Source organism: Podarcis gaigeae (assembly GCF_964106915.1).
Source record: "Podarcis gaigeae genome assembly, chromosome: Z".
NCBI lineage: Eukaryota > Metazoa > Chordata > Lepidosauria > Squamata > Lacertidae > Podarcis > Podarcis gaigeae.
In genome coordinates this window covers 29,932,487-29,950,572 of record NC_139691.1, presented here as the reverse complement: position 1 = coordinate 29,950,572, position 18,086 = coordinate 29,932,487, and the positions used below count along the sequence as shown (strand labels likewise).

General features: G+C 41.4%; 1 protein-coding gene across 11 annotated transcripts in view; it reads left to right on the top strand.

Moving 5' to 3' along the window:
• Positions 1 to 14,364, top strand: part of HDX (highly divergent homeobox) — a 49,614-nt gene extending 35,250 nt beyond the window's left edge. For all 11 annotated transcript variants that reach the window (XM_083722201.1, XM_083722200.1, XM_083722196.1 and 8 more), the window contains 2 exons: positions 4,491 to 4,613; positions 6,274 to 14,364. In XM_083722201.1, coding sequence (XP_083578327.1) covers positions 4,491 to 4,613; positions 6,274 to 6,399 — 249 coding nt within the window. In that variant the 3' untranslated portion in view covers positions 6,400 to 14,364. The remainder of the gene's footprint in view (positions 1 to 4,490; positions 4,614 to 6,273) is intronic.
• Positions 14,365 to 18,086: the final 3,722 nt, after the last annotated feature.

Sequence of the window (18,086 nt, the reverse complement as noted above, 5' to 3'; positions counted from 1 at the left end):
CTTTTTTAAACAAAAAACAATATATATTTTACTTGTGAAGCTATTGTTGTTTGCTTTACTGCTAAATGAAAACTAGCAAACACATGTGCTAACTGGAGTCTGTTTGATCTCTAGCAGCTTCTTAAACTAGGGTAAGGAAAACAATTTGCCTTTCCCCCAACTTTTTTGTGGTTATACCATTTCAAGAGCTCTGGAGTAGGGTTTTCTGGTTTTGTAAAATAAAAATAAAATTAAAAAATCAGCATATTCCCTACAAAGCTCTGTAGGGGTTAAAACTGCAATACTGATTCATTATTTGCTGTTTTTGTTTTTAAACTGTGTTAATACTATTAGGGTACATTGGACCCCCTCCCATTATTTAGGGTGAGCTCAGTATTTCATTAGGGCATTTTTTGCTTTCTGATTTGTCTTTGGTTTTTTTGTCTTTGCCCCCCCCCCCCCCCCGGCTTCCTCATAGCCCAGAGAGAAATTTCAGTTAGCGTTATCAGGTCTAATGAGCCCTATTAGCTTTTTAAAATCCAATGCCAATCTTTTAAAATTTCTAATCTGGAGTCACTTTGAAATTGATGATTAACTTTATTTCAAGTTAGGACTTCAAAAATAATTCCTTGGAACCCCTACAGCAGATACAGTTTTTTAAAAAGTTGTTTGACAGTTTAAATGGCTTTCATTCAATTTTGATTCTTGAAATAAGTATAAATAAATATTTTATTACAGTAGAATAACTTTTATTGTAATAAAAGTTATGGACAGCAGCATCCCTCAGGCCTTCAAAGGTGCCCTACAGTGCTTAGGAGTCATGGGGAAACCTCTAATAGTTAAAGGCCATGAGCTAAAATAGCTCTTTCAATTCAGAGCAATATGTTTCCAGTGGTTTCCCCACCGGAATGAACTCAGCATATCAAGTAAAACTTAAGCATGTTTCAGAATTTGTTTTGCCCATTCCTGTTGTCTGCCCTGCAAGGCAACTACCAAATGGGATCTGGTGTTGCAGCCTTGCATTTCTGTGATGTTAGAAGTCATACTGTGGTTACGCTTCGCATGATTCAGATGTGCCCTGGAATAGGATGAGTGTTTTTATTTGTTGTTGGAAAGGCTAGTGTAATGGCTACAATGAAGGACTTAAGACGTTTCTATCCGTTTCATTTAGGACTGTGAACCACCACCAACTGTTTTTTGCACAAGTTCAGTGTTGCTGCATTGTGTACTAGTAGTTAATCAGAAATGAAAGTGCTAAGTTCATAAGGGATAGCTTAGTTGATAGAGCATGAGGCTCTTAATCTCAGAGTTTGGGGGTTCGAGCCCCACATTGGGCGAAATATTCCTGCATTGCAGGGGGTTAGATTATAGATGACCCTTGTGGTCCTTTCTGACGCTACAGTTCTGTGATTCTGAAGTCCTCAGCCCAGAGCAAACCACAGTATGCCAATTCAGGATGCTGACTTGCTTGGCATCACTAGTTAAAAGGTGGCTGAGGTAACAGCCGTTTGCAGGCATCTGTAGGACTGGGCTATAAGGGTAGTTAACACCATCCTTTATTTGAACTTGAAAAAGTCATTGCCTTTCAAACATAAGGATAACAAGCATCAGGCTTGTAACCTTCAGAATATTCTTAACACAATGCAAAATTAATACATGAAATCCATCGCTACATTGATGGCCACTCATGTAGGTGGCTTTAAAAGGAGAGTAGACAAATTCATAGAGACTAGGTCTGTCATCAGGTATTTGTTCTGGTGTCTTAAACAAAGTTTTATTGAATTTTTTGTCAAAGACAAAGCAGTGCATAATTGTGGAATAAAATAACAACAGCAAACCAATCTACCAAATTACAGTCTTTCTTCACTGAATATCGTATGGTATTTAAATACTCCATAGCAAAGAATGGGAAGCTGGAGGGATGTGGGAAGATCCCTCCCTGTCAATATATCATGTGATGTCTGTATGGAACCCCCATATTCATGGGATGTTTGCCACTGAATCAGAATGCTGTACAGAAACCTGTCCTCCAGCTTGACGAAAGTTTTCATCCCCTGTGATAGGGACTCCTATTTTTCTGCCTCTTGGGAAATTTAGGATTTCTTTATAATTTCAGTATCTACAGCATTGAACTTTATTGCTGCAAGGTGGTCGTGGATAGTATACGTGTATTTTTCCCTTTCATTAAATATTTCTGCAGCCTCTCCAGTTGCCTGAAAAAGCCCTGTGGGAGAAGTTAACCTCACGACATATTTACATTGCAGTATGGGACGCCAAGAAAGCATCCACTGCTTTCATTTTTAAGGGAAGTTCTTCCTTTTGGTATTAAAAACTAACTCCACACTGATTTCTTTAAAAAGTAAAAAGACTTCATTTAAAAACAGAACAGTGAACAGCTGTCAGGTAGACGGTAGGCAGCCTCCCCAGCTTCATGTACTTACAGGAAAGCAAACTGAGAACATTATGGGACTTTCATAAAATGCAGTCACCCAGGAAAGTTGAAGAATGCATACAGATCATCAAGGGATGACCCATAGATGGGAAGAAGGGAACTCAGACCACCACTTGGACACCATAAAAGTACCAAAGTACACCAAAAGTACACCAAAAAAACCCAAAAACCCTCCACCTGACACATAAAAAAAATTCGCTGACATTTTCAGTCCCCTTTAATAATATTCAAATGCAATTTCATCAATCATTAGTTGATAGAGAATTGTCAAAAAAGTGCAGGATACATTTTTTGGCATAATACCACTGAATGCCATTTGCTTGGTGTGTGTGTGTGTGTGTGTGTGTGTGTGTGTGTGTTTCAGGTCCTGATTATGGACATCTTACTAGCCACTGTGGAAAACCTTTGGTGAGAATGTTCTTAAGGGTATTAATCAGATGTCCTGCAACTACTTGGCTGTATGTGTAAACAAGACAAATGTATGCTCTTGACATACTTTACTTGTCCAAATTTGATCTGTTCTTTGTTTTAAAATGTTCCCTTTTTATATTTTCCCCCTGTTGTTGTATTAAATGAGGAATGTAACAATCAATCCTTTCATAGCCAGTGCTGAACTTCCCCCTGTCACACGACTGCTCTGCCCTCAAAATATATTTGCTCAGAAAGTACACTGTGGAGTTCTAATTTGCAAGTCATCCTCACAAATGAGGAAAGGGAAATCATTCATGCTTGCTGAAATGTTTTTCTGCGTGCTGTCTTTCTTCACACCTTTTATTTAGGAAAGCTCACATCTTTTAAAGGGGGGAGGGAAGAGCCCTGATCAAGCCCTCTTAAGAGGAATCACAGTGGATACCTGTGCAATATTTCTAGTGTTGTACTCACAGCAGTGTTTGTTGAATGAGCCTTGTGGACTGTCCTCCTTGTATCACTCCCCTGTGATAAGAGAACTGGAGGTGGAAGGTGGTGGAAGCACTGCAGGCTAATCTGTTTTCAGGCTAATGAAGAGGGGAAATGGAAATTTGCAGGGAGCAAAAAGGGCCATCAACTTAGCTTCTCCTCACTCCTCTGGACTTGCTGGAGCTCTCATCACCGTTCCCTAGTGTGAGGCGATTCACACTTCCAGTTGTAAAAGTGGCAGTTATCATGGAGTGCAGGGCAGTGTCTGACCTGGTGGTGACTTTACCCCCACAGTCCATTCTAGTTGGTTCTTGCTGGCTTGAGGCTCTGAATGCTGCTGCCCCTCAATCACTAGTCTTCTCCTTGAGTGGGCTGTATCTGCTCCTTGCCAGTCTTGCTGTTCTTGCCTCTCCTCCAGGGCCTGATTGGTGCCATCTATCCATAGAGACAGAGATGGGCTCCTTCTCTGTTGTTGCTCATGCATTCAGAGAGGGCAGGTGGACTAGCAGCAATCACAAGAAGGAGCCGCAAAGCCAGAAAGCTCCACTGATTGGCAGTGGTGCCTTGGTAGGTGCCCAGTGATGCTGGCCCTTGCTCCAAATTAAGCGCTCTGCAATAAACAACTGGGGCTGTAGTTTGACTTGGAGCCTTGGTTGAAGCAGGCTGGAAGTACAGCTCTGTTCACTAGGCAGAAGATACTTGGTACCAATCCCGAGGGATCTTTCTCCTCTACACTCATGGGTGGTAACCTGTTCCCAACTTACCTGTACAGGGTTTTGGAACCTGAACACAAGCAGACCTGATTAGACTAGACACTTTGGTAGCCTCAGGTAGAGAATATCTGTTAAGCATTCTCTCTCTAGATTTTGCCCATTGTTGATACTGTTCCTTGCATACTTTGAGATTTTCAAGTAGAACTTCATTCAGTTATTACCATGTATTTGCAACATAATCTCTTTTTTAAAAAACAAAACAAAGGAACAGCTAGGGGTTTTATTCATATCAATCTGACCTGGAACTGAATAGCCTGAGTTAGTCCTTTAATTTCAGTGAGTCTGCTCTGCATATGATTAACAAAGGGAACAATTTCGTTCATTGTACTCCGAGGATGATCTTTGGAGTTGTGCATATATATGTAATTCCCCCCCCCCTCTCCACTTAGACCCAAGAAGTAAGGTTCGTTGAAGAAGACCTGGAGCATGAAAAAAAGAAATATGCTGAGCTACAGGCTTTCACTCGGCGTTTGATACTTGCTGTCAAAATGGATGATAAAGAACAGCAGCAGGTAAGATGAAAGTGTAAACAGCCGCGAAGATCTTATTTTATAGAGGTGTGCAGCGACCACAAATTTTGCCTTGTATCTCTAGCACTTGGAAGCAGTCCAGTCTGCTTCAGATCCACTCTGTGCCATTCTGATTTAATTTTTTGTTTGAGTCTGAATCTGATCTGTAAATATGAAGCTCATTTTTGTTCCCATTGACTAACTGAGAACCTACAAACCTCTATACTGTTTTTTCCTTTTCACATAGATGGATGAAATTTGCAGACAAGAGAGCACATCCAGAGTGAATTATGCTTGCAAAATTTCAGGCAGATCCATGCCAGGCTTTTTATGCAAGGAATTGTTGAACTCACTTTCTTTTTTCTTTCCTGCCAGAATTGGGTACAAGTTTCAGGCATGATCACCCCTGATGAGTAAATGAAGCCTGCCAAATATCAGAAAGATAGGTGCAGTGGTTCTCCCACATGGGCAAACTTTATTGGTTGGGGTAGGAAATAGAAATTGTTATAAAAAGCTATAAATGTAACTCTCTTTCTCACTGCTCCTCCCTAGCTGAATACTCTCAGGGAAGAAAAGAGAGAGAGAGCAATAATTTTTAATTGTTTGTTATGAAAAATATTTTAGTCAGGCAGGCTAAACCTAAGCATTCTGATAAGGGTTCATTTCAAAGGAACTATGGTACCTATGCAGTCTGCTCCTCTGTACAGTCATACCTTGGTTTTCGAAAAGCTTAGTTCTCGAACATTTTGGCTTCCGGATGCCGCAAACCTGGAAGTGACTGTTCTGGTTTGCCAACTATTTTAGGAAGCCGAACATCCGACAGGGCTTCCACAGTCAATCAGAAGCTCCTGCAGCCAATCAGAAGCCGCATTTTGGTTTCCGAATGTTTTGGAAGTCGAACAGACTTCCGGAACTGATTCCTTTCAACTTCCAAGGTACGACTGTATACGGTTATTTAGAAATAAGCTCCACCAACAGAACTAAATTATTTTCAAATAAGCATGCCATGAGCATGTTTAAGGCAAGGCTCTTGGAAGGAATTTTTTTTGTTTTGACTATGGCAGACCAACACGGCCACCTATCTGTAGCAAGGCTCTTTGTCGCCTTTGCCGGAACTCACCAGAACTCAGTTCCAGCACCTCTCCTCTGGTGAGAGCCATTGCCATTCTAAGAGAACAAGGGAGCTGTTTGGCACCTCTTTTTCTAGAAAAATAGAAATAGAAAAATGGCTGCAGGAGATTAGTACAGCTACCCCTCTGAAAACTTTTTTAGATAGTAAAGCCTGCATGATCTAATTGAATTATATTTCTAACACAATTAAAGTACCTAATTGTTAAGAGGCTTATTTAATAAATTTATACCACAGTATTTGGGCAGCTTACATTAGCCATTGAGAACAACTAATGAGGCCCTGCAAAAAAAACTTAGCAGTGTGCAGTTCTCTTGTTTAGGGTTTTATCCAGCAGTTGCTCTGTAGAATGGTAGCACTATGAAGCAGTTGCTGAGATCTCCTTTCTCTTTGCCAAGGTGTGTTGCTTTCCTTGTTTGCCCTCCAAGGAGTTGGGTCAAATACGAACTACGGTGCAGGAAAGTAACCAGGACTGCTACTCCACCAGAAGCTGTTGCAGCTTCTCATTTATTTATATTTTGTATTCTAATTCAGGCACTTCTGGCAGACTTGCCTCCAGAATTAGAAGAGATGGATTTCAATCATTCATTTCCGGAACCTGATGATACCTCGTTCAGCTTGTCGTCTTCATCGGAGAAAAACACCTCGGACAGTTTGTGATCTTTGATGCAATGCAATGTACTTGCCTAATCTGTATGTTTTGAACAAATTGCATTTTGTTGGCCAGTACCCTTGAATATGAAGGTGGGGGGTAGGGGTGGAGGTGGGGAAACTAGCAGCCTCGTTAACTGGGGGAGGTAGGTGGTAGCCACAAATTCAGAATTTTGTTTTTGTTTTTTTATTTTGGTGAATGTGAAAGCTACTTGAGAAAAATACACTATGGTTCTAGCATCTATTCCTTGGTTATTGTACCTTTTTATTCATTACTGACCTGCTTCGGTAACAAAGCCCTCCTCTGAGCAGGGCAATAAGTAAAATGGAGAAAAAGTTGTGAATTATGCTAACAATTCAACCATACTTTCCTAATCTAGCCCACTAGTTCTGTTCAATGCCTTCGCTCCCTTGCCCCTCCTCAGGTAGGTTAGCAGATCACTGGAAATTAAGGCTTTCAGGAGATCAGTGAATAAAAGTTGGGCCCTCACTAAAACGGCGATGGTGATTCCAAACAAGGGATCAAGCTAAAGAAGCTTGTAATTGTACCTAACAGCAAATCATTGCTTCTTCTCTCTTCTCCACCTTTCTCCAATGCCTGAAAAATTATTGGAAGAGTAAAGCTAGCTATCTTAATTGATTTCAGTAAATTATATTGTGCATAGTGGCAGATAGAAATCCTGAACAAAAATAGTTGGCTTTTTTTTTTTAAGGAATGCCCAAATGCTGGGAAAAGCAATAATTTCCAGTAGCCCCAAGACTCTCTTCCATTGTACATAGTGAGAGTGTGTGGCAATAACACAGGAGAAGTCACAAAGGAACAGCATGTACACAGATCCAAAACTTGCATTTGACTTCTGTAGCTTATTTATATGACCAAACCTCAGCTGAAGGCTGCCCAGAAGATGCTTTTGTAGTTCACAGGGGAGCCTTCTCCTTGGCTGAGACTGAGAATCAACAGACAGAGCTTGGGAGCCTGAGGACTGAGAGAACTGTTGATAAATGATGTTCCCAATGGAAGTACTCCCTGGCATTGCTATTTGGAACAGCTGCTCAATTCAAATATGAATTAGCCTAGATTCCCCCCCCCCATACCAACAACAACAACACTCACTTGTGAATTGGCTGTGGCATACAGACCAGTAACTTAAAAACACTTTTAATATGTTCCTGACTTGGAAGTCATTTATTTCAACTTGTTAGGCAAATATGAGCGCATGCAGAACTGAGCTCGATGACAAATGCATTTTAGTCACCCGTATCTGTTGCGTGGGTCGAAATCTTGATGTGCATCAAGTGTTCAAAATAATGAGTTTTGAGATACCCAACACACAAACGTCACTATTTCCCTCAGCTCTTAGGACTGAGTCTGTTTAACCACTTCAAGAATTTTTATCTACAGTTGCATATGTTAGATCTTTAATTGGATGTTGAAAGTGTTAGATACTCTCCCCCCCCCATTGCCAAGAAAGATGTATGGTTTGCTCTTTGGGATGCCATTTCTCTTTTTAAAAGACAGGTTTTATTATTTCTCTGATTCAGTAACAAAACTTGGTGTGAAAGAGCTGTTATCCTACTCCCAAAGTAACCTTGCACATCATTGCTAGCCTCCTCCACTCTGTCCATCACAGCCTCAACGTATAGCTCTGCTCCCCCCCTCCCTCCCTCCCCCCCTTTCAACTGCTTTGGTCCTTGCTTGAAATGGCAAAGGGAAACAGCTTCAATAGAAAAACAACTCTCTCCCCCCCCCCATCTCAAGAAGACAATTTTAGTGGCAAAGAGAGAAGAGGTGTTACAACTTGACTTTTTATCCAAGGGCAATTGCTCCGTGCCCCAAGGTGGGGAGGCAAATGACGAATTGCCTCTCTGTATGATAGTTCTAATCGACTTGGCTATGATCACAGATGTTTTTTCTGCGCACTAAAAATATATAGGATACTGTTCTGCACCCAAGAATTCAAAATTCCTTGCTAAAAAAGGATGTATTCCTTGGACCTGTACGATATATCCTGATTTCTCTTATTTGACACAGTTCTGTTATTTTTGCTATTTTTCTGCATCACTCTGATTTGCTTCATTCTGAGGAGGGGCAGGGAAGTATTCAGGACATTGAAGCCCCTACCCCCACTTCCCCATGCCCATTGGTAACCTTATTCAGCCATCCCCCCGGGTTCTGTAATTTCAGGAGGCATTACCCACAGAGTGTTTTTAGCACAGCTTTGTTTGCAGCAATAAGGGCTAGAAACCTGCTGCTTAAAAATGAAAGTTGAGATTCTCAGGAAGCTTTTAAATCTCTTCCCAAGGCCATGTTGTATATCTCCCCACCCCCACCCCTTGCATCTTCCTGTAATCATGTCACAGGCATAACTTACGCTGTGAGGAGTAAAATCCACTAGAAAAGTACTTTCAATTAAAAAAGAAATGAAGAGAGTGGGAGTGATAGGGAAGATTCAGAAGTGTAGTGGGTAGCAATGTGGAAGAGGGAGGCAGTTAGAGAAAGGAGGATGTTTGGACAATAATGGGGGAAAGGAAATGGGAGAAGCAGTACAGCAGGCACATATTGCCGAACCCTGCGGTTATTTTGTGTCATGCAAGTCAAAGTCCTTTCAGAGAGCACAGATTTTGATTGTGTGCCATTAGATATTGTGGAAAGGATCTATACAAGACCTAATGGACCTGCACAGTACCTTGATGCTGGAAACCTTTTTCTTCCACTTACTTCAGTTTAGCACAAATGCACTGCTCGCTATAGCTATTGGGTTGTATCTGACTAAGTCATACTTGGAACGGAGCCATTGCCATTAATGGCCCTCAAAAGCCATTTATTTCAATGGGTCTGCTCTGAGTATGGATAACATTGGTTTACAACCTGTTGAGTGTTGGCCGTTAATTGCTTTTTTCTGCCCTAGCTTTCTATTGGTCATCGTAGAATGGAAGTGAATGGATGTGAGTAGAAAGGCAAGGCATATCTCTGAAGAACCCATAATTTGCTAACCTTTCAATGAAAAATTTAGTTTTCTGTACTTTAGACTACCTCCCACTTAGGTGCCCAGGTTTCCCCAAGCGGACTCACATTTTACTTGGCTAGAAGTAAAATGTGAGAACTTGAATACTGCTCAGGCACGTCCCTTGTGATTGTCCTGGAAAGTCCTGCATCAATTTTTATTGTTTTATCAATCATTTATTGATGCACTTCCCTTGTGCCAGGGAACTCTATTCCTTCCCTCAAGAACCCTTGACAGTAAGACATTTTTCCCAGTTTTACACGCACAACACAGCCAGTGTGTTTAAGGGCTTGGGTGGGATTTGAATATAACTCTGCAAGACTTTAATTTTAACATCTTGGGGGCCTTGTTTGCATATTCTTGTGCACTTCTTGATGTCATGGAATCTTAGAGTTGGAAGGTACCCAAGGGTCATCTGGGCCAACCCCCTGCAGTGCAGGAATTTCAGCAGCTGAAATGTATGACCTTACTTTACTTAGCCCCAAAAATGTATTTTATATGGATGTGACTGAGCCGCAATAGCTGTTTGATAGAGTCTTGCAATCTTCAAGTGATGCAAATATGCATTTTTATTTATTTCTATTTATTTTATTTATTTAACTGTCTGTGCCAGCCTTCTACACTCAGGTTAGTTTGCAGCGGATCATAAGCCTGTTTGAATTTGTTAGCCTGTATATTCGGTAGAGCAGGCATTATGGGGAGAGCCTGTGGCCCTCTAGATGCTGCTAGACTCCAGCTCTCATCCACCCCACCTTGCCGCTGCCAATGGTCCAAGGGGCAGGATGGGAGTTGTAGTCCAGTTAGCTCTTGGAGGGCTGTAAGTTCCCTGCACCACACCCATCAGGTTCTATTCGGGACTTGTCTTTTTACTAGAACCTTTAACATGAACCCAAGTGATCAGACACAAGGGAAGTCAGGGCTCCCTTTTAACAATTCTATAAAATTGAATTTTGGTGGAATCGTCTTGTGTAGGGGATAAGGGCACTTGCAGCTGCTGTAATTTTCTTTCCTGTACAGCTGCAGGAGTGGCTGGCACACTCTCTCAATCCCTCTCTCTCAATCAACCCAGAATGGTAACATTCTGGCTGTGCCACCTGCATCCTATTTTGATCTGAGTTTGGCCCACTTTTTAGATCCTTGCATTATGTGAAGACTAATCCACAAAGACATGCTATTCTGTACCCACTTAACCTGGGAGTAAGTTGGGGAACTAACTTCTGTGTACGGTACCTTTTCTACCTTGGTGATGTCCCCCATGTGCAAGAACCCAGTGACTTTACCACACTAACCAACGTATTTCATCCAGATGGTATTTATATGAGGGTTGAGTTGCGTAACTATTACAACTACTGGAATGGTCTTTGATATTTGGCATTGTATTATGTGCTTTCACAGAGAAGGTATTAATGTTTGATTTTCATTGGAGAACCATTGGGAAAATCCTCCCCTGCTCATGAATTAATGTTAACTATGGATGGTTGGGGTATAAATTTAAATCCTGATTTATTCAGATGACTATAGCAAAAATAGCTTGGACAAATCAGCACATTCTAGTTTAATGCCTCCTAGCTGCACCTGAAATGTGGAACAGTTTAATGCATTAAAACAACAACAACAACCACCCAGTACTTAAGCAAACCACATGCCATTTTTTACATGCTACCTCTGCAAGATGACATCGCTTAGAGGCCATGCCAGACTATAATGTGACATTTCCCATCCTGTGGCAATAAGTGACTTGCAGCCAATGGTCACTTCCTAACACACACCAGCCTTTTTTTTAACATTGCCTATATCAGGGGTGGCTGACCTGAGACTCCCAGCTCCCTTCATCCTCAGCCAGCATGTTCAAGGAATAGGGGTGATTGGAGGTGGAATCCAGGAACATTTGGGGGGCCACAGGTTGGCCAACTGTCCAGATAACTGCTGTTACAGATTTGAACTATTTTTTCTTTTGGTAATATGGTTAGCACTATGACGGTAATTGATGGCTGATTTGATAGGCAGGTTTGTGTGTGTGTGTGTGTTTTAACCACCGTGAAATATTACTGTATTGTTAAGGCAAAGCACTGCTGGGACTGTTTCCATTGAGGTGAACAGAATTGTACAAGCTCCCCACAGCATTGTGCCTCAAAGCTGCAACAGATATGCTAAATAAGCTGGTAGCTGCAGGTATTTCTCAAACCTCCGTCTTTCTCTTGGAGTAGCTGTTCCAGTGTTTGTTGCAGGTGGCTGGAGTTAATTCTGATGAGACCGAACTCTACCTTTTGTAATTATCCAGCTCTTCCTGCTACTTTCCCCATAGAAATCTCTTAGCTGGAGATGCCAATTGGTTTGGAAACAGGTAAAAAGCAACTTCTTCCTCCCTAGTCGCCTCCCTTGCCATACAGAGGAGTTTTCTTCAGTTGAAGAGTCTTTCCTCTTGTTAAATGCTCCCCTTTTCTAGCCTGTACAATAGGCTGTGCCTACCTCTTGGGCCCAAACCAGCCCACCCTCAGCACTGGCTGTGCCTCACCCAACATTCCTGTAGCTTTTTTTAAAAAAAGCCAAGAGGGCACAGAATAGTTTAAAATCCAGTGTGGTTCTACCAGAACTCACTGACGCTTTATGAAGAACACAGAAAGCCACTGCCCACCCATGTCAATGTGTAGGTTGGAGCTTAATTTGTTGTCAAAGGTAGCATATGTGATATAAAAGTGACTTGTTAAAAAAGAAAAAAAAGGGGTTGCAATTTTTTTAATGACTCTCATCTATTTTTCCTCTGCATAAAATTCATAGGTATTCATAGAGCAGCCTCCTAAAATAGTGCATTTAGTTCTCTTCCCCACCTAGAACATTTGTAGGAGTTAGATCAGGTGTTTAAAGAGAACTGACCAGTTGAATGAATTAATGATATTTTCTAAGCAAGAGAGGGAGCGTGATGTGCCCTCCATTTGCTGGACTGTATTATGGTTTTGGCCTTTTATCTGGCTGCACTTGAAAATGAAGTGCTTGCGATCAGCTATGATCCCAGTATGTCAGAGTCACCAAGACAATTGAGAAAAAGGTGGGTGTGCTTCGGGCCTGTTGAAATCAACGAGACATGCCACGGTGAGGTCCTTAAGACTTCGGTCTTAAGTTGATTTCATTGGGACTCGGACATTGCAAAGGTTGTCTTTTATCTATAGCAGGAAACTAATGACCTAATGCCAAGGTTTGTGGTTGGTTTTAAAGGAGCACAATTCAGACACGCCTATATCCAACATCCTGTAACACAACAAAATTGGGGGGGGCACATGTGTTGGCAAATGTGTCACTGTGTCTCTTGCAGAGAGTGCGTGGAATCTGCTGACTGAACATTTGCTTGGAACAGACACATCTGTGCAGAAATGAAAGTCTGCTCTGCCCTCCTCACCGCTGCCCCCAGCATGGAAGGCAGGCAGCAAAGCTTTGAGTAACTAAAGGAGCAGGAGTCAGCAATTCGCTGTGCTTCCCAGCTGTTGAAAATGCTTTTTTCCTGGGGTAAGGAGATCAAGGGAAAGAGATTCAAGTATTAGCTCCTTGCCCTTTCAGCTCCTTGTGTTGTTGTAATCTTGCCGCCAGAGGACTATCTCCTGCTTATGCGTACAGTACATGGAAAGCAGGAGACTGCAGCTGAAAGAAAAATAATGTCATTTTTATATGAGTTGGTGAATATTCAAATGCAAAAGCTCTCACGTCCTTTCCCTACCCTGCTGTCTGTTATTAACTGGTTCACTCCGTATCTAGTTATATGCAAAACAAATTTGGGATTTTTTAAATAAAAAAATGAGCATACTGTATAACTGTTTAGAGCGAACAATCTTCACTCTGTTCATTGTAAAGCTGCTAGCAGCTGTGGAGGTGGTCCCAGCACAAAATGGTCAATGCATTCTCAGTACGTAAGCTACCCTTGTAAAGCTCCCAATTTGTTTTTCTTTTGTTTGCTGTAATAACACTTGACTTCAATTTATCTTGAAAGCTTCTGATGGTTTTCCTGTATTTTGTGTTGTGCAAATATATATATATATATATATATATATATATATATATATATATAGTATACTATACTATTAAAATGTGCCAACGAAGTTGAAGTGAATATATCTTTAACATAACGTCCGTTGGACCAGTTTGGGTAAGTTTTGTAAATTTAGTGTGATTTCAAAACTGAATTTCTCTTATGAAACTCAGTATTTGTATTGCAATTTTATGACATGTAAATGGTATGTGTAGCAAGAAGAATTATGACAGATATTTAACTTGAGTACCTCCACTGCAACCCAGGACATAAGATCTTGGTTTATTGAAAGATGGATTCCATCCATTTGTATTGATCTTGTTTTTGCGTGTATATATATATAAGGATATTTATAATCTTGTATTAACAAAATCCATCACACAACAAAGGTTATTTCATTCATTAGAAACCTACTCAGCTATTTTTATATAAACTGTTGGTTGCTGCCTTAACTTTTTTGTGAAAATTTGTGCCATAGAATTTTTAACTTATCAACAGATAGTTTACCAAGTTTGATTTGGTCCACACTTTAAAATAAAATATGAATATTGTATTTCAGTTATTGAATAGTTTTTAAGTCACCTATTTTGGTTAAAGATTGTTTTTCTAATGTATCCATTCTGTATAACTGCATCTTTTTTTCCTTTTTCTTACTATGTTTTTCCTTTTTAAAGTTAATGCATCCACACTGAAATGCACGCTTTTTAATAATTCCAGAAATGGTCACTGTTTTTTTGTTTCCTAAGTTTTCTGGATATAGTTTCACAAAACTTTAATTAATAAATTGAATTTGTTTGTTACAAACTTGTATCTATTAAGTCAAATTGGTTAGCATAAAGGGCTAACTGTCTTTGCTACCTTTTGTCTATTACACTTAAGGATATTTTTCTATATCTACCAAGTATGAAAGACTGAAGAAATTCAATAAAGGCTAAGTGATTCGTTTTCCTACATGAAGTTTTCAGTTTCTATATTCTCAATCATTGGCCTTGCATGAGTTCATCACGAAGTAAAATCTGAATCTCACATTTTTGAAGTCTGTCATCATAGGAGTAGGAGGAATAGTGATAAATTGTGAAGATGGTGATATTTATATAAAGTACTACTCTTCAAGTAGTGAACTTATGTGTTGAAATAGTGGTGCAGGGTTTTCACCTCTTATGTTAATGTTCATTCTTGACCATATATTCCAAGGTGCTTACCCCAATCTTAGTGACGTCAAGATTGGTTTTGTTTTGTTTTGTGGGGGATGGAGGAGTTTGATGTTGGAAACAAACTAATCACTTCTTTAAATCAGATATCCCCCAATGTAGTTACTAGGAGGAAGGTGTTGGGTGGGTTTTTTTGTTTTTTAGCATTCTGGCCCAAGTCAAAGATTGAAAGTTCCCCAAAAATACTTCTTTCCCCCTTCTGCCTATTCATTTTCCAGTGGTACATATCAGCCCAGAAGAGAAAGTTGCATTAAACAGACTTGTGGAGAAGTGGGATATAATGAGGACAAAAAGACGTCTAAATAAATAATAAGAGCTCATTTCCTTCTGTTCAGACCACCTTCTCACTCAGGCCTTCCCTCTATTTTGCTTTCAGCAAGCTGAGACACGCAGTCTCGGGCCACTGATCCTCTATTGCTCTCTGCAGCTCTGTTGCTGTTCCTGCTTCACGGCCATGTCTCTTGCCTTCCCAGATGGTTGCAGGAGGACACAGATCCTGCTGCTCTCCTGTGAGTCAAGAAAAGTCAAATGTGAAGTCCCATTGAAGGTTCTTTAGCTCCTGGAAGCTCTTTGGTAATGCTTTTCTCAGGTTCATTATTACCTTATAGGAGCAGCTTACAGATGTTTCCTTTCCCTGTTCCTGCACCTTGCCAATTTAGACTGGCTAGACAAGATTGTAGGAAGATACCACTCAAGTCAGAAGCCTTACTGGACAGTGTTCTTACTGGAGTGGTGCAATGAAGCAGGAAGCAAGCACCATGGCTGTAGATCTGCTATCCATTTTCATAGGCACTGCACCTCAATAGGCCAGGAAAGTCATAGAAAGTCATATCCTAGGCCATCCGGGGTTATGCCTCCACCTATCCTCACTCAAGGACAAGGATTCTCTGAGATAATGTTTGTAGCTGGTTTTTATGTGTAATGATTATTTTAGTACACAAGAGGTTTTCCAGATTACTATTGGCCTTTAATTTAATAGCCTATGGTGTAAACTGCTTAGAGATCTGTTAACATATAATAATAATAATAATAATAATAATAATAATAATAATAATAATAATAATTTTTTATTTATACCCCGCCCTCCCCAGCCAAGGCCGGGCTCAGAGCGGCTTACAAGCAATAATAAAAACAAGATGAATGGTTACAACTTAAAAACAAAAATAAAATACATTAAAATAATGGAACATTAAAATATTAAAATGTAGCCTCATCGCAGGAGGAGAAGGAAAAGAAAGGGGGGGAAAAGAGAGTGAGAGGGAGGGAATCAAATTGGCTCCAAGCCAAAGGCCAGGCGGAACAACTCTGTCTTACAGGCCCTGCGGAAAGAAATCAGATCCTGCAGGGCCCTGGTCTCATGAGGCAGAGCGTTCCACCAGGCCGGAGCCAATGCTGAAAAGGCCCTGGCTCTGGTTGAAGCCAATCTAACGTCTTTAGGGCCTGGGACCACTAGGGTGTTGTTATTTATGGACCTTGAGGCTCTCTGTGGGGCATACCAGGAGAATAAGCGGTATATAAATTGCCGAAATAAAACCCACCCTGGAGGCTTATAATATGGGATAAAGCCTTGAGATGACGGAAAGAGGAAGAATCACCCATGCCCTATGCTTTGCAGCTGTCTAGTACACCAGTTGTTGCTGCTCCCACCCCCTCCAGCACACCCCGTCACTGGCATAGAGTATTGCCTGTATCACCCCCAGTTCAGGGGTACATGTATAGTGGTGGGGGACGGGCTCCAATCCTAGCATGAACTGATGGGAAATATTATACATCAGTGGTCTTCAACTAGTGCCATGGCACCTGGGGTGCCAGACACTAGCCTCTGTCCCTCTTTCCTTCCCTTCCTCCTCTGATGCTATCTCATGTCTCTGCCTCCCAAAAGCTTGCACAGCAGTTTGTTGCAGCAGCCCTGGCCCTAAGCTCTGCTGGCTAATGGTGCCACTTTAAGGCACCTCTTTTAGGGGTGGGGTGGGGTGCAGCTCAGAGACTAGGGGTGGCAGCTGTCCGGAGGACTCACAAGGAGAGGAGGCTGAGGGAACACTCCACAAGGGAGTGTGTTCGGAAAAGGGTGAGAGGCTTCTAGCTCTGCAGACAAGGGGTGACATTACTGGGCTCCTGAGCCCCACAGGAGTGCCGCAGAAAATGTCGTTGTTCAAGGGAGCCATGGACTCAAAAAGGTTGAAAAGTCTGCTATCCATGTTGACAAGCCCAGCAGGTTTTCTTCCCAAGTGGGGATCTAGGTCAGCCTTCCTCAACCTTGGCCCTCCAGATGTTTTGAGACTACAATTCCCACCATCCCTGACCACTGGTCCTGCTAGCTAGGGATCATGGGAGTTGTAGGCCAAAAACATCTGGAGGGCCGAGGTTGAGGAAGCCTGATCTAGGTGTTGATCCACATGTTCTTGTGAGTCTCAATTCCATGACTACAGTTCATGTTGGATCCTGTTTCCAACTGTACCGCACAGCAGGTTCTGGTCATAACAGATTCTCACGCACAGGATCTATCTCGATCTAACTAGGAGTTCCTCATTCTGTAGCACCTGGCTGCCCAGAATTAATAGGAGGATGTTTATTAAAAGTCATATGTCTCATTCAGTCCAAGAAGCCCAACTATAAGCATAAATAGACCTTCCTCTGGATGATGGAGGGGATGATGTTACTTTTCTTGGAAGGAGACAACGCAGTACAGGTGAGACCATCCAAAGTTCCCCGAAACTGTGAAAAGCAGCCTTCCTCTTGATTTCTGCCTACCCTGAAGTATATGCGGCCTTGTCCCCAAGAAGATTAATTATTCACTAAAGAGAGACTAGATCTGTACCAAAGACAGGCCATGAGAGTGCCACATATCAATAAGAGTAAATAGGGATGAAGGAAGATCCGAATACTTTACCTCTTTGCCCTTTACATCTTTACACAGATGATTCATTTCCAGGTAATTCAGTGGAGGGAGTCTAGGTGAGGAAGAAGTGGGTTTTGCCACATCAGATTCCAAGGATTACATTTCAATAGATCTTGGTGACTGGTTCTCACATCTGGCTCTGACATGTACCTTGCACTTTGTGGAATTAGAAAAATTTGTCTGCACTTACCTTCTTTGGATCCTTGAATTCTTAGTCCACATATGCCCACCACAAATCTGCCTTTAGCATGCAGAGTTTCTTTGTCACAGAGGAAAGTTATATGTGATTTTCTCATGTGTATAAATGTGTGTCCTTATGCTGGCTGATTTTATTTTGTAGCGGAAGCAGCTGTAGGTTCCTGATCCAGAGCTTGCTTCCAATATGGATCACGGCCTTCTGCCGGCTTTCCACTGGAAATCTTTCTATGTCTGTGTCTTCCTCCCAAAGCACTGTTTTCTATAAACAGCATGTCTGGAGGCAGGCAAGAGGGAATTATCAGCACACACAGACAGTGAGAAAAAACCTGGCTAATGAATCCACTCTGGAATGGTAGCATATCCCG